General features: G+C 42.2%; 1 protein-coding gene across 4 annotated transcripts in view; it reads right to left on the bottom strand.

The window, feature by feature from the left end:
- CCDC170 (coiled-coil domain containing 170) overlaps window positions 1–15,856 on the bottom strand; it is a 107,097-nt gene extending 91,241 nt beyond the window's left edge. For all 4 annotated transcript variants that reach the window (XM_037819572.1, XM_037819598.1, XM_037819581.1 and 1 more), the window contains exon 1: window positions 15,399–15,856. In XM_037819572.1, the coding sequence (XP_037675500.1) occupies window positions 15,399–15,512 (114 nt within the window). In that variant the 5' untranslated portion in view covers window positions 15,513–15,856. The remainder of the gene's footprint in view (window positions 1–15,398) is intronic.
- Window positions 15,857–16,749: the final 893 nt, after the last annotated feature.

The raw sequence follows: 16,749 nt of genomic DNA, 5'->3' as shown, positions 1-16,749 counted from the left end.
TTTCCCAGCAGGGAAACATGAGTCACACAATTCACTGCATTCATGAGGTAAAGTAAACAAGTTGCCAGTGACAGCACAACTATTCACTACAAGGAAATCACAACAAGCTTCAAACCCTGAAAAGCAATCCAATGGTGGCATACACGCCCCTGTTTAGTAAGCCATCTGGAGCAGGCTCATAATGGCTTTTCAAGGGTCATTTTGAAGGAGAGAGTAGAATGAATGAAATGCATATTCTTCAGCCAATCCTCAGTTATATTGTTGGGCACATTAATTTAGTTAATATCAGAAACACTATTTCTGAGACCCCTTGCCCAGGTATTAAGAACACATTCTTCATCATTTTGACCCAGCTTCCTGCTGAGACTAGTAAAATATGTCCGGGTGGGTATATTAAGCCTCAGATATCTAACCTCAACTTACTAAGCTCTCAAATTTCATGTCTGCTAAACTGATGTAATCATTTAAAGGTATTTCAAAGTTATGATTAAAAATGGCTCTGCCAAAGCTCCAACTGAAAATAAATATAGTCTCCTCACTCTTCTCCTTTCCCTCCATCTCCCTTTGTGCTAATCTAGCCACCAGTGCAGTCATCCTGAAACGTAGACCCGAACAGGTCCCTCCCCACCTACAAAAGTTGCAGGTAGCTAAGAACAGGTAGAAGGGTAAGGAATAAGCTATTTAAGGTAAGCAGATTTCTTCTCACCTGGCCAAAATCAACATTCCCGGTGTTTTTGCCCTAATGCCCAATGTCTAGCCTGAATTCCAAGTCACAAGCTCAAGGTACCATCTGCTTCCTCCCCAGGCTCCTTCTCCATCTGATGAAAGTCTGGGCCCATTTCAAGAGTTGCCTTTCCTGTGAAGGTGTCCCAGTTTGCTAATGCTGCCATTATGCAAAATAACAGAAATGGATTGGCTTTTATAAAGGGGGTTTATTTGGTTACAAATTTACATTGCTAAGGTCATAAAAGTGTCCAAACTACGATGTCATGAAACATACGACAGCATGGATGAACCTTGAAGACATAATGCTGAGCGAAATAAGCCAGGCACAAAAAAAGAAATATTACATGCTACCACTAATATGAACATTGAAAAATGTAAAATAAATGGTTTGTAATGTAGAATGTAGAGGAACTAGCAATAGAGATTAATTAATTAATCTTATTAATTAATTAATAAGAACACATAAGCTATCATGGGTAAATTTAGCATTCTGGGAATGCCCAGGAAGGACTACGGTTTGTTAATTTCTGATGGGTATGGTAGGAACAAATTCACAGGAATGTTGCTATATTAGGCTATTTTCTTGGGGTAGGGTAGGAACATGTTGGAAATAAAATAGTTATTTTAGGTTAGTTGTCTTTTTCTTACTCCCTTGTCATGGTTTGTTTGAAATGTTTTTTTATTGTATTTTTTTTTTATTTTTTTGATATAGTTAATTTAAAAAAAGAAGAGTTAATTAAAAAAAAACATGGAAATAATATGCAGAGCCCCCCTGAGGAGCTGGTGGAGAATGCAGGGGTACTGACTTGCCCCACCTCGATGGTTGCTGATGTGCTCACAGACATAGGGGACTGGTGGTTTGGTGAGCTGAGCCCTCTATCATGGGAAAAGAAAAAAAAGAATACCACCCATATTCTCAATAATCGGAGACAGCACTGTTATATTTTGATATATTTCCCTATACATACATATTGTTTGGGCTTTTTTAAAACATAATTGAGGTCATACCATAACTACAGTTTTGGATCCTATCTTTTTCACTTAATATTTTTATATATTTTTAAATGTTAACAGCTGCACAATATTCCATCACTAGGCTGGACCACAGTTGGACCATTCTCCCTCTTCTCACTCTGCCCCAGCACTGTGACCTTGTGTTGGTCCTTAAACCAGCCTTCCCTGACCCTCAATTTAAATTAGGTTCTTGTGTTATTTGCTCTCTTGGCACTCCGTATGTATCCTTCATGTTGTCACTCATTGTGACTGTATTATTAACTTACATGACTATTTATTTAATATATGCTTCCCCCACTAGGCCAAGAGGTCCACAGTGGCAGGAGAAAGTCTGTCTGGTTTACCACATTCCCAGAGCCTGACTCAGAATAGGGCAACAGTAAGTACCAGAGGAGTGGATGAAGGAATGAATGAACTGGCACAGCCAGAATTCAAAACCAACACTGCCTGACCCCAAAGCCCATGCTCTTAATCACTATTTTATTGTTCCATAGATATCTGGCTGAAAGTTGAAATGCTCGCTTTTCCCTAAACCTGATTATTTTCTGACTCTCAATGCCGCTGTCTGCAAGTTTAGCCATTGATATAATGACTTACATTTCCATAAATTAATGTTAAATTCAAAGAATTAGTTTAACTTTAATAAATTCATAAATCTCCCTTCCAACCATTTTTTGGTAGATGCATCCTGCTTTCTACTCGTTCATAAATGTACAGATTGGGTCTAGTCAATTGAGGAGGTTGTATTTTACTTGAACGTAAAGTTCTGTCACACACACACACACACACACACAAATCTGTTCAAGTTAGCTAAATAATTTCTTGGGCTGGACTCAAAGAAAGTCACAGGCAAGTTAATTAATGACAAGTCCTATTTCATGCAACTAGCAGTTTTTTAGTATTTTTATTGGGTATATCTCCATGGAAGGTATTAGATGTAACTGTCAGGGCTAATAAAGAATGCAGATTTAGGAACATTGTTCCATATGGAATAAGCTTCTGTGAGATGAATGAGGGAAACAAAAAATCTCCACTGACAACTAGTTGGGACATTTTATTTACAATTATCCTATATATTTCTTTCCACATGTGAAAAATTGTAGAGTTCTTCCCAAATGGGTTTTTTCCACTCCATCTAATAAAACACTGTAAAAATTATTTCAAAGTGAAAGTTTTCCAAGATGTGATATTTCAGCTCCTATGATAAGTGGTATGCTTCAAACTTTAATAAGCTATTTATTCAAATTAGCTCCCCAAAAATATTTCCCTTACGTGAAATATGGTTTATCTCATCTTGCAAAAGGGGAACTCTCTAGCAACATAAAATTGTCATAGAGAGACTTAAGTCTTGTTGGACTTCATTTCAAAACACATGGGTTTCACATCAATGTATTGAAGGAGCAATCCATTTTATGACAACTTTTTCTATTACCTCTCAGTATTAACTCTTCTATTACTTATCAATTCTTTTTATATATATTTCTATACATAGTTTCATCTCTTTGTAGGACCACATTAGGACTTTTGTGGCCCTATGTATTTTTGCCTTCAGAGCCTCTTCCTCCATAAAAATATTAAAAATTACATTTTATGACTGCATTGGTATGAAGACAAATATATGAATATTGAGTATTAAAATATTTTCTTTGACCTAAATGTTCATTTTTTGCCTTCAGATTTTAAAAGAAATTTAAACATTCTCATGGGCCCCTAAGTTATCAGGGGCCTCAGTGGATACTGATGAAGATGTCAGCCCCAACTTTCTAAGAAATCAGGCAGGAGTTACAAACCGACCCTTGCCAGCGAGCTGCCATCTGTCACCAGCCTTTGAGTGCCTATGGAAAGCATCTTAGGCCTAGCTACAGCCTGTCTTTGTGATTCCAAACCCATCCGTTCCAAAAATTTCGTCAGGTACAGAAGGACTCAAAGTGAAGTTACCCTGTGTTTCCAAAAGGGTGTGTGATCTTGAGGTTGATACCAGGCTATTAAATCAGGTTACAAGAGTCTTCATATAAATTTTACTGCCAGAACCGGAGAAGGAATAAATTGTCTGTGGGTCAAAATGGTGCAAAGCAAAACTGCCTCATCTGTGTCTTGAACAAATCCAGCTTTGTAAACTCGAACAAAGCAAGTGTGTTCATTTTGCCCTTTATATGATGGCCTGTCCATTTGCTTTCACGAACAGGAATCTAAACAGTCTTCTTGGTTTTAAAATCATGAACCATAAATGACCTTAAGTACTTGATTAATTACTATCAGAACGAAATGCATCACAGCCAATATATCTGGCAGCTATTTCCTGATGCTAATTGTCAAATCTAAATAAAGTTACCCATCAACTCATTCCATTACTTGGATGAATATTTTCCAGGTAGTACCGCTGGTGGGCTCATGAGGATGTAGCTCAATCCCATACTAGAGGATCAACAGAAGCTGTCAAAAGCTACAGAGCTCTTGATTTTTAAGAACCGGCTTTCTGAATTTTTCTTTTAATTTAAAAGCATGGCTTTGTATATAAACATCAAAGCCTTGAGAATTCCCAGTGCAGAAGTTATTCCTCTCTATCACAGACTGGACAACAAACCATGATGAAGAGCCATTCCCCACCTAGAGTGGGACGTGTGGTACCAACACATGGGAAAAAGGACCACAGGAGGGTGAGTATAGCCAGTGCTTTTAGATGCTGCCTCTGGGGACACACCACCTGAGGCGAGTGGTAGGAGAGGAGGATAACACAACATTCCAGCTAATTCTCCTGCTTCCAGGATGCATCAGTGGATATGGAAGCCTCTTAGAGAAGCCCTGCATGCAGCACAGCTCCTAGGAGTAGAAACACTATCAGTGGGGGAAGTCCCTGAGCCACTGGAGTTCCATGCTGTACACCCAGCACCCACGTCTCAGGTAAGGAATGGACACCCTAGTTCCCCATTTTCCCAAGAAAAGCCAAAAAGTAGACTTAAACAGGGCTACAGACTTCAAGGGACTTGGGATGAGAACAAGGAGCAGGGAGCACATCTGGACCTTCAGAAACCAGGCAAAGCTAAGGACTTCCCCAGAGACTGATGGCCAAGATTAAGAGGGAAGAGGGGGCCCAGGAGGGCAGAGGATGGTGCTCTCAGCCTGAAGGCTCCTCTCCCAGGGCCAAGATGAGTCATAACCCCACCCACTTCACAGCAGAGACTTAGCTCCCCTAGGGGAGAAGGGGAGGGGGGAAAGACGATTGGGATGAATTACCTTGAATTGGTAAAAGGGTATATATCTACTATAGAAAGAAATCTGTCTCCAGAGGCCAACTAAATTACATAATCTCTCATCTTTATACTCTCTGTGTATGTAGTAGCTGTACTTCAGGCATGTGGTAGACTGAATTATAGACGCCAATAAATACAGGTTCTTAAACGCAATCAGCCTTCCTGTGGGGGTGAACCCATTGTAAATAAGACTTCCTGAAGATGTTATTTTTAGTTAAGTTGTGGCCCACCTGAATGAGCATGGGTCTTAACCTGGATTACAAGGGGCCTTATAAAGAGCAAGGAAGCAAATGTCAGTGGAAACCAGAAGAGCAGACACAAGAAAGGAGAGGATGTTGCCATGTGACTGGAGGCAGCGATGCAAGCCAAGGCAGCCAGTACAAGAATACTATAGTCTTCATGGAGAAAGCACGGTCTTGTCAACACCTTGATTTAGATTTCTGGTCTCTGAAACCAGGAATCAATAAATTCCCATTATTTAAGCCAACCTATTATATGGTATTTGTGCTAGAAGCTCAGGCTAACTAAGACAAGGCACTCACCAAAAAGAGCTGTGTGTTATCTGCTAAATACCTGAAGAAAACTGACATGTGAACAAGAAAGTATCAGAAATAGATTAACCAGCTAACATTTCAGGTTCTCTAAATTAGAGTCCCAGAAAGTTTTGTTCTCCAGAGAAGGGGCTTCACTAAGATACCGTTTAATATACTTCAGCCTTTAGGGGTAAATATTACGAGAAATTGTCTTACGAAGAAAGTTTCTGCTATCAGGGGCACAGACCTTCATGTTACATAGACACATCTTCTATTTGTTTTGAAGGCTTTGGCCCAGAATGGGCAGGGCAGGCTGCATGTTTTGTGTGCATGAGTGTGGGGGCTGGAGGGTGGGGTGCTAACTTACAGCACAGGGTGGGATTGCATACATTGGGAGCAGGTAGATCTATGTGCACCTGGGAATTGAAGGGGCACTGATGACTGAAGCAGCTGGTCCACACATTGCCCATTAGTTAATCACCCTGATCAATTCCTGCTTCCTAATCCACATCCCTATCTGCTGATTCCAACCATGGACCTTCCTGGAAATCCTCTGGGAGAAACAATTCAACCTCTGCTGCTGCTTTCTTATGTGTGTGTGTGGGGGGGGGGGTTGTCCTCTCACTTACTCACCATCATGAAGCTGCCCTCTCTGTGTTTCTCAGATGGTGAAAATACTTGGTTGCCAGTGACTTATTCCTAGCACTCCTGTGGCCTGATTCTGTTTCACAATTTTTATCCTCTTTTTAATTGGATTTAGAGAAGCAAAAGACGCATTATGGGTTGAGTTGTGCCTTCCCCAAAGATATGTTCAAATCCTAACACCTGGTTCCCATGAATGTGACCTTATTTGGAAATAGGGTCTTTGAAGATGTCATTAAGATGAGGCCAAACAGGATCAGGGCCCTAATTCACTAGGACTGGGGTCCTTATGAGAAGGGGAGAGGAGACACTGACAGAGACCACTGAGAAAAATGCTATGACTGAAGCAGAGATTGGAGTGATGCTGCCTGAAGCCAGGGATGTCCAAGGCTGGCCAGGCACTGCCGGAAACCAGGACAGAGGCACGAGCAGATGGCCCTGCCAACTGCTTGATTTGGGGCTCCAACGTCAGGAGACGACAAATTCCTCTTGTTTTAAGCCATCCCAAGTTGTGGTACTTTGTTACAGCAGCCCTAGGAAACTAAGATGAGATGTAAAACAGACATACTCAGTCCATTATCCTGAGTCAAAAGCCTGGAGCATGGTTTAATACACCATTTTCACATTGAGAACACCGAGGCTGAAACGGGGAAGGCAATTTTCATGAGGTCCCACATTTACAAATGGCTCAGACCCATATCTGCCAACTTGTCAGCCAAGGCTTTCCTCAAGGTTATGTGAAAGATATGTTCATAAATTCCTTCCATGGTTTACAACCAGGAATAGAAAATGATCTCTCCAAATGAATTGTGCCGGTTGCATGTATTATGTCCCCCAAAACGCCATGTTCTTTGGTGCAATCTTGTGGAGGCAGATGTATTAGTGCTGATTAGGTTGGAATCTTTGGATTAGGTTGTTTCCATGGAGATGTGACCCACCCAACTGTGGGTGATAACTCAAATTGGATAATTTCCATAGACGTGTGGCCCCACCCCTTCAGCCTGGGTCTTGATTAGTTTACCGGAGCACTATATAAGCTCAGACAGAAGGAGCTCAGTGCAGCTGCAGCTTAGAGAGACATTTTGGAGAATCCCATTTTGAAACACAAACTAGGAGCAAGCAGATGCCAGCCAGGTGCCTTCCCAGCTAACAGAGGTTTTCCAGATGCCATCGGTGTTCTTCAGTGATGGTACCCTACTATTGATGCCTTTATTTGGACATTTGCACGGCCATAAGACTGTAACTTTGCAACCAAATAAACCCCCTTTATAAAAGCCAATCCATTTCTGGTATTTTGCATAATGGCAGCATTAGCAAACCAGAATATGAATGTACATCATTTTTATCTTGAAAGTCTCTTTGTTTCATATGCTGTCAGAAACCTTCAATTTGGCACAACAGCTTTATACCACTTTCCTGCCATATCCAGCTCTTCCACCAAATGCTTCTACTCATCTCTCTCTCTCGTAACTGTTTTATATATGTTTTTATTATAAGCCTCTTCAAATTATTTTGGAACTTATAATTAGTTTATTAATATTTCTTAGAAAATTTGACATGGAAATGAATCATAAAACATGAAGAAACCAGAGATTAAGAAATGTGTTGAACTTTAATTATTATTCTTGTTATTTTTGTGTGTGTGCTAATGAAGATGTCAGGGATTGATTTAGGTGATGAATGTACAACTATGTAATGGTACTGTGAACAATCAAATGTACGATTTGTTTTGTATGACTGCGTGGTATGTGAATATATCTCAATAAAATGAAGATTTAAAAAAAAAAAAAAGAAATGTGTTTAAGATAACCAAGTCAGCTCATTTCAGAGTCAATGATACTCAGATCTCTTGACTCCCAGGTTAATATTCTTCCCAGTCAACAAATATTTTGTTCATCATCAATGAGTAACTGATTTCCTTTTCAGGTGCCTATAACAATAAAACTCTATTCCCTTCAGGTAGTATCAGCTTCCCTGTCAGTTCAACCTGCAACCAACACATGGTAAAATCCAATATTAACTTAAAAATCCACCCCCAGCCCCACCCCACCAACCTCCCCTCTCTCCCTAGAAAAGCCCTTACTTCTCTGGTTCTCCCTTATTCATGACCTCAAGAATCATCTATGTGCCAATGGTCCCCAAATATATGATGCTACCCAGCAAAAGCTTCTCTTTGGGGCTCAGGGTCTGCATATCTAACTGCAGGTGGGATGTGTCATGGATATTGCACAGGCACCTCACACCCAACACATCTAACACTAAGCTCATGCTACTGCCCCCAAAACTGCTCTTTCTCCCAGGTTCTCCATCTCAGTGAATGACATCAACTGCCCCCAGTTCCTGGAGCTAAAGTAAAGCATGAGTCATGCTCTACAATCTCCATCTCCCTCTCCCCAGTTTCAATGCATCTGTCTTGTTATTCTCACTCTTAAGTAACTCTTCAATCTAGATCTCCTGGAGGGGCCTCTGGACTACCCTAAGTAGTCCCCTACAAAGTCTAGATTACCGCAGTAGCCTCCTGACTGTCTCCCAGACATCAAACTTACTGCCCTTCCTCACCTCCCCACGAACCCAAAGTCCATTACCCATATTATGGCCAAAGAGGTCTTTCCTAAAACGTAGAACTTATTCCTAGCCTTGGAATTCTCCAGGAACTGCCCTTTGCCTGGAGGATAAAATCCAAGCTCCTGTGAAGTCCTACATGACTTTACTCCTGCCAACCTGATCAGCCCCATCCTTCATGTCTTTGTCACCTCACTGCTCCTCCAGTGACCCTCTAATCACACTGGCTTTCCATGGTTGCTTGAACAGACCTTGCTTCTTTCCATCCCACTATTCACACAGGCTTCCTGTTCTGTGAAGAAACCTCTCCCAGCACTCCCAACCCTAATCTTTATTCACCTTCCAAAGCTCAGCTCCAATTTCAGAAGACTGCCCCAACTGCCAAGTCAGGGGATGCTCTTGGTTCCTTACCTGATTTTACCTTCCTCTGGTGTGTGGCACATGAAGCATACCCTCTCCTTGAGACTCACCTTTCTTGTCTCACGTACCACCGGTCTTTCCAAAACATCTCTTACTATCTGGCCCTCCCTTTCAGTCCCTGCCACCCTCCCAGAGCCCACGTTCCTTCACCCACTCCTTAACTGGGTGTTCCCTGGAGCTCTGTGCTCAATCTTCCTTCCTCATCACTCAAGACACCATCACTGGCCTACTTCATGCCCTCCTGTGATAGCAACCACTTCCAGAATCTGAGGCTCCCAAACCTGCATCTTTCACTGGAGATTCCCATTTCCAGCAGTCTACTGAACAGCACCTCCATATCCTGCTGGAACACAAAGTCAACATCACCTCCCCACCACCACCACTGCCCCCAGGAACTTCAGCAAAGTTTCCCAGTTCCACTCCTGCCACTCCCTGGTCCACTAGAGTGTCCTGTGCCATTATGTTCTCTTGGCTGTCTGTCCATCTAGATCCTTATCTGAGTCATATCTATTCCAGCCACACTTGCCTTCTTCCTTTTTCCAAATTTTTATGTATTGCTATTTATTACTGGCTTAAACTGTAAGCTCAATAAAGTTAGAAACAGTGCCTTCCATCTTTTAACCCCATTTGCTGCCAAGCACATGATTGAAAAAAATTATTTCAATCTTACAGAAAAGATGCAATAATAGTCCAATGAACTCAGCAGTATACTTCACAAAAAATGATGACTATTTTGCCATGTTGGATTCTTCTTTCTCTACTGCATATTACAATTATTATAGCTGAATCATTTGTAATTTACAGACATCATGGCCTTTTACCCCTATATATCTCCTGAGAACAAGGATGTTCCTTTTCATATAGTTATCAAACTCAAGAAATTCAACATTGATTCCTTATTATTTGCCAGTTAGCCCAATAGTGTCCCTTAGAGCAACATTTAGTTGTCAGGGACCTTAAATCTATTTAATCTGGAACCATTTTTCAGCCTTTCTTTCTCTTCCATAACATCAATAATGAAATAAACTGCATGAGGCTCCTGCAGGGATGCACTGAGAACTGGCAAAGGTGCCAAAAATGATTAACATGCATCCGATCATGAGTAAACATCAAACATACCCAAATTCAGTGATGTTCTACAAACCAGCTGATCTGTCCTCCCTTCAAACACATCCATCTCCTTCCCACCTAAGGGACTTCAGCAGCTCTTGGTATTTCTAAGAATACTCTTTCCCAACACCATTCATGACTGTGAACATGATTCATGAGCACAGATGTCATTTCCTTAGAGAGCTGTCCATACCCATCCTACCCAAAGTAGCCCCTACCCTTCAACCCATTCAATTTCTATCCTGTTATCCTGTTTTATGCTCTTTCCAAAGACTTTACTACTATCTGAAATTATCTTGTTTATCTATTTGCTTACTTTTTATTGCCTATTTTCCCCACTAGAACATGACTTTTATGAAAATGAGACCTTATCTAAAACAGTGCCTGCTTTAGAATATGCATCCATTTCATAGTTGCCAAAGGAAAAAATGTCTGAATCTTGGTGCCCATCAGAATTCCTACGACTCAATAAATGTTTGTCAAATGGGTAATACAACATATGATTCAGTTATGCTGCAATTAATGGATCATATTTGTTCTAGTGTGCTAATGCTGCCAGAATGCAAAACACCAGAGATGGATTGGCTTTTATAAAAGGGGTTTATTTGGTTACACAGTTACAGTCTTAAGGCCATAAAGTTTCCAAGGTAACACATCAACAATCGGGGCCCTTCACTGGAGGATGGCCAATGGTGTCTGGAAAACCTCTGTTAGCTGGAAAGGCATGTGGCTAGTGTCTGCTCCAAGTTCTGGTTTCAAAATGGCTTTCTCCCAGGACGTTCCTCTCTAGGCTGCAGTTCCTCAAAAATGTCACTGGTAGTTGCACTTGGGGTATTTGTCTTCTCTCAGTTTCTCCAGAGCAAGAGTGCTTTCAATGGCCGTCTTCAAACTGTCTCTGTAAGCTGAAGCTCCTCTCTCAGTTCCAGTGCATTCAAAGTGTCCCTCTTGGCTGTAGCTCCTCTTCAAAACATCAGTCACAGCTGCACTGAGTTCCTTCTGTTATGTCAGCTCATTTATATAGTTCCACTGATCAAGGCCCACACTGAATGGGTGGGGCCACGACTCCATGGAAATATCCCATCAGAGTCATCACCCACAGCTGGATGGGGCGCATTCCAAAGAAACACTCAAAGAAATCTAACCAAAACTGATAACGTCTGCCCACACAAGATTACATCAAAGATAGTGGCTTTGGGGGACACAATACATTCAAACTGGCACAACATTTCTGCCTAAGTTTTCAATTTTGTTTACTCAAACTTTCACAAGATTTTGACATCAAGATCTCCTTTTTGGTATTCTCCACTACTATCCATTTCTTTTACCCTGATGAAGAAGTGATACAGGGAAAGGTGATAAATATAGTCAGGTGTTAAAATGGTTTCCCTTTGCACTGGCATTGAGGTTAGACTCTGATGACTTGAGTATGCTGAAAAATACATTTCTGTACAAAGTTAATAGGTAAGATTTAGGAGGCAACATGTAAGGGTAAATTCAGTTGAAGAAAAGGAAGTCATTTCAGTTTCTCAAAAATATAATTTGGATATTTACTTTTAAATGCAATATTTAAAATATTTTATTCAAGCAATATCTAAATGTGGAGGAATAGGAAACTTAATCAATGGCTGTGCTGGCACCAGTGAGTGAAACGATGCAGGCTGTGCTCCACCTCTGTGACGCCTTTGAACTTCTCTGCCTTGGATCAAAGCCTCCAAGGCCACAATTTCAAAGGAAAAAGTTGGAAGCAAAACAAAGGGGGAAAAGGGAAGCAAATAATTCCTGGCTTCAGCAAATGTTACTCCCCTTTTCAGTTAACTTTTATTTTTAAAAGTTGCCCTTGAAAATGAAGAAAAGTAAGTCTTTATAATTCATCAACTTAACTCAAATACAAACTAAGGAGCATTCACTATTGTTTGAAATAGACTACATATTACATTCAGAAACACCAAGTAAATACACACATAATCTTTTTAAAATATGCAAATAAAGACTCACTCTCTCTTTGGTGTTCAAAAAATTCTCTTCTACCTGTTCTTTGAATGCTTTATCCCAGTTTGCATTCTAAAGCCAGGTGGTCAGAAAATAGTTACCAAGAGAAATTAATGTTGACCTAATTGTTACCAAGAGACACCAACTCTTACCAAAAAAAAAAAAAAAAACTAAGAGAAAACATATGAGATTATAAAATTGGATGTGCAAATGAATTAACTGATCCATTGTATTTTTAAACTTTTCATTTTGACATTTTAAACTTACAGAAAAGTTGCAAAAACAGAACAGGGTATTTCTGTCTATCCTTTACCTACCATCCTCTGCTAACAATTTACACAACCAAGGCATTTTTATTAAAACCAGGAAATTAACATTGTTACACTAGTACCACCTAAACTACACACCTTATTCAAATCTCAACAGTTTTTCCACTAACATCCTTTTTCTGGTCCAGGAACCAATCCAGGATCCCACATTCCATGTAGTTGTCATGTCACCTTAGTCTCCCCTAATTCGTGACTTTTCGTCATCTTTTTTAATCATTCATGACATTGGCACTTTTGAAGAGTACTCGTCAATTCTTTTGTAGAATGCCCTTCAAGGTGGATTCGTCTAATGTTTTCTTGTGATTAGATTGCCATAATGTACTTTTAATGTTATAAAGATAATGCTCTTTTTTTTTTTTTCCATTTAAAGCCAGGGAAAAAAAGAAAACTACTTATCCAGTTCAATCCCTACCAAAGAGTATACCTTCTAAGATCTTGTCCATTTGATGATCTCATAGTCTAAAGATATTTATTCCCATGGGCAAAGGAAATAAATCATCTGTTAACTTTTACAGCCATAGCCCCAAAATTTCATTTTTTTCTTCTTCTTTGGAATCACTTAACCAAGTTTGCATTTTTAGCTCTTGTAATATTACCAGATTAATGTCTGCTTGATCTATCAAATATCAACAGAGGTATGTTAAAAATATCCTACTCTAATTGTGAACTTGACTATTTCATCTTACAGATTTTTGCTCCAGTCAATTTTCGTTTTGTGTATTTTGAGATCATGTTATTAGGGACATTCATATTTAGAATTGTTACAGCTTCCTGATAAGTGGAAATTATTATTCTGTAGTGACTCTCCTTACCTATAGTAAAGCTTTTTTGCCTTAAAAGTATTTTATATAATATTAGTATAGCTAATCAGCTTTCCTTAGTTGATTATTTGCCTGGTAAATCTTTTTATAAACTTTTGTTTCAACATTTCCATATCCTTTGTTTAGATACATTGTTCATAAATAGCATACAAGTGGATTTTTAAAAATCCAATTTGATGATTTTTGTCTTCTAAGGGACCATTTTGTCCACGTATATTTATTGTATTACTGATATACTTATGTTTCTTTCCACCATCATTTTGTGTTTTCCTTTTTCTCTGCTTTTCCTGTTTCTTTTTCTCTCTTTTCTGGCCTTTTTTTGGGGGTGGAGGGGGGTTGTGGCTTTTTCCTTTATTCATATGAAGACATGTTTTAGAACCATATCCTTTCTTAAATTTGATAAAAAGGAGGAGAGAGAGAGAGAAAGAGAGAGAGAGAGAGCCAAAAGAGGAAGAAAAGGGTTCTTTAAAAGGTACAAAGCATGAAATAAAAGGGAAGAGACTTGACCTCCTTCATAATGATCAGGACCAGCTCTAACTCCTTTGCTTTGAGCAATTTAGAGATGTTGATAGACTGCACTGCTAATTACATCTCCTTCTCATAATGATCCATCACACAGTCATTCTAATTCACCCTTTTTTTCAGAGAGTAAAGAAACTGGCCCATTGATGGTATCTACTGGAGCCATAATTTTGGTTCAGGGCCTCTAAGTGTATGAAAACAATGACAAAGCAAGCCGCCACAGGTTTATGTCCTTCCTTTCAGCCTCTGACCCCATACCTAAGCACTTTCCACTAAACTATTTTTACAGCTTTTTGCTAACTGGTGATACTACTTCATAATTCAGCAATGTTTCTTCAGCTCCCATATCTCACTTCAAATGCATGACAAAGTTATATTGTTTTCTTCAAAATCATATTTGCAAATTTCTTCAAACCATGTTTTCTCTCTCTGATGCTTGAGCTGTTCCACTTCAATTCACTTAATATTGCTCTTATTGCTAATCACATTTTTCTAGTCTAGTAAAGCTCTGTGGTCTGATTTGACTGTAGATTTGATTATAGGTGAACCCAGCTTAAGAAAAGTTCAGCATTAAATTTGGCTCATGAAGTTAAACACAGAATTACCATATGACCCAGCAATCCCACTTCTATCCAAAAGAAGTGAAACCAAGGATGGTGGTGGGTGGTAGTGGGGTCCACACCTGAAACCAGATCCAGAGGTGGATACTTAACACAAGCCAACCAGGGTTGTGTTAAGTGTGTGTGTGTGTGTGTGTGTGTGTGTGTGTGTCTGTCTGTCTGTCTGTCTCTCTGTCTCTCTGTCTCTCTGTCTTTCTGTTTAGCATATCTGAGACCTGAAAGTGTGTGTGTGTGTCTGTCTGTCTGTTTAGCATATCTGAGACCTGAAAGTCCCCAATACCAAAATGACTACTGGGAGTAAATGAGTATTGATCCCAAGACAAATGAGTTGTAACGTTTCTGGAGTGTTTGGCTGCGAAAAGGCCAGCCACTTGACTCAGGGCTGGCATCCATCCTACCATATCAGATTAGGAAGAGAATGCTTTAGTAGCTAAGTACAGTAAGTTAAATGAAGGAAATATTCGCTCCTTAGAGAGAAGGGCAGAGAAGGGGGCTGCAGGGGCAAGCACACTGTCTTTCAAATGTAACCAATTTAAACGGTAAGGGGAGGAGCACAGCTCACCTAAAATTCAAACACCCTTCGCAAACTCATCATTTCCTGTCTGTGATTTCCCAGAACTAGCAGCGGCCGACCATTCTAGCCCACTTCCAACGCAGGGACCTCTCTGCTATAATTCCACCTCCCCGTTCAAAAAGAAAAGTTGACTTCTGCCAAGACCAACAAGAGGCGCCCATGCCCGCCCTGGGAATCGTCCACCCCTGGGCCGGCCCCGGCCTTCCTAGGCTGGGTCCGATCTTTTGGGTGTTTAGACCGGGGCGGCGGCCCCCTCCCCGTGTGCGGCGGGCGCTGGGACAGTACCTCCGGTGCGGGCCGGCAGGCGCCGACAGCGGCGTCGCGGGTCGCGGTGAGGAGCCTGGAGCGGCAGGAGGAGCTGGAGGAGGAACCGGAGGCGCCCCCGCCGTCCCCGCTCATGCCGGCTGGAGCCCGCGGCGCCCGCACAGGAGCCTCCCGGGACACCGCGGGAAGAGCCGCGCGCGAGGAGAACCGGGAGCAGCGCGCGAGGAGCGGCGAGGCGTGAGCAGGCGGGTGCGGGGAGCCGGCAGCGGCGCAGGGAAGGCGAGGCGGGCTGTGCGCTGGGAGCCGCGTGCGGGGAGCCCGGCGGGCGCGGGGAGGCGGGTGCGGATCCCCGGACCCGAGTTGGGAGCCCGCCCGACGCGCGGAAGGCCAGGCGGGCGGCGCGCGGGGAGCTGGGGCTGGGAGCCGGAGCTCGCGGTGCGCAGCTTGGCGCCGTCTCCCGGGCAACGCGTCCTCACCCGCTAGTCCTCACCGGCTAGGCTGGGTAGTCCTGGAGGCGGTGGCACTCCCCGGAACCCGGCTGAGCCGCTACCAAGTGAGACTGCTAGGCCGCTTTCTGCCACCGAGACGGGCCCCGGGGCGCGCGGGATGGACTCTTATCCTCTCCAGGGTCTTCTCGGGCCAGGACCAGCAGCCTAGCGGCGAGTCCGCGAGGCTGGAGTTTGGGCCTCACGGTGGGAATCCACGGTGAGCGCAATTCCAGATCTGGTCCTTATTTCGGGGACGAGTGACAGTGAGTGGTAAACGTTAGCCGTGCCGAGCGCTGGAGGTGTAGGAGCCTGCTGACAATCGGTCGCTTCTGCAAGCTTCAGGGCCAGCTCCGTGGGCGCACAACCTGTGCACTTGACCAGGGCCCCGCGTTCAGAAGCGTCCTGCCCTTGGATTCATGTTCTGCTGTGTTCTTTGATGGGAGACAGAAAGGTTTATTACAACGCACTGGCTCACTCAGCGTGGGGGATGGCAAGGCCCAGCTCCTAGGGCAGGCCACAGGCTGGAAACTTTGGTAAAGGCAGTACTGAAAATGTTGAAGTCCTGAGTCTGAATTCCTTAGGGGAAGCTGTCAGACTGGAGTTGTTGATGTTGTCTTGAAGCAGAAATTCTTCTGATCCTGGAACCCTGAGTGCTTTCTTTTTAAGGCCTCCCACTGATTGGATGAGGCCTACCCACATTCTGGAGGGCCATGTCCTTTACTTAAGGTCAACTGATTGTAGCTGCTAGTCCCATATACGAAATATGTCCACAGTAAGGCCAGTATTTCACCAAACAAGTGGACATCATACCTAGCCAAACTGACACATAAAATCAACCATCACAGTGACAGAGGGAGGCTCAGGCCCAGACCATGAAATAAAGT

The sequence above is a fragment of the Choloepus didactylus genome, chromosome 2, assembly GCF_015220235.1.
Source record: "Choloepus didactylus isolate mChoDid1 chromosome 2, mChoDid1.pri, whole genome shotgun sequence".
Taxonomy (NCBI): Eukaryota; Metazoa; Chordata; class Mammalia; order Pilosa; family Megalonychidae; genus Choloepus; species Choloepus didactylus.
This window is presented reverse-complemented; position numbering and strand designations above follow the sequence as displayed.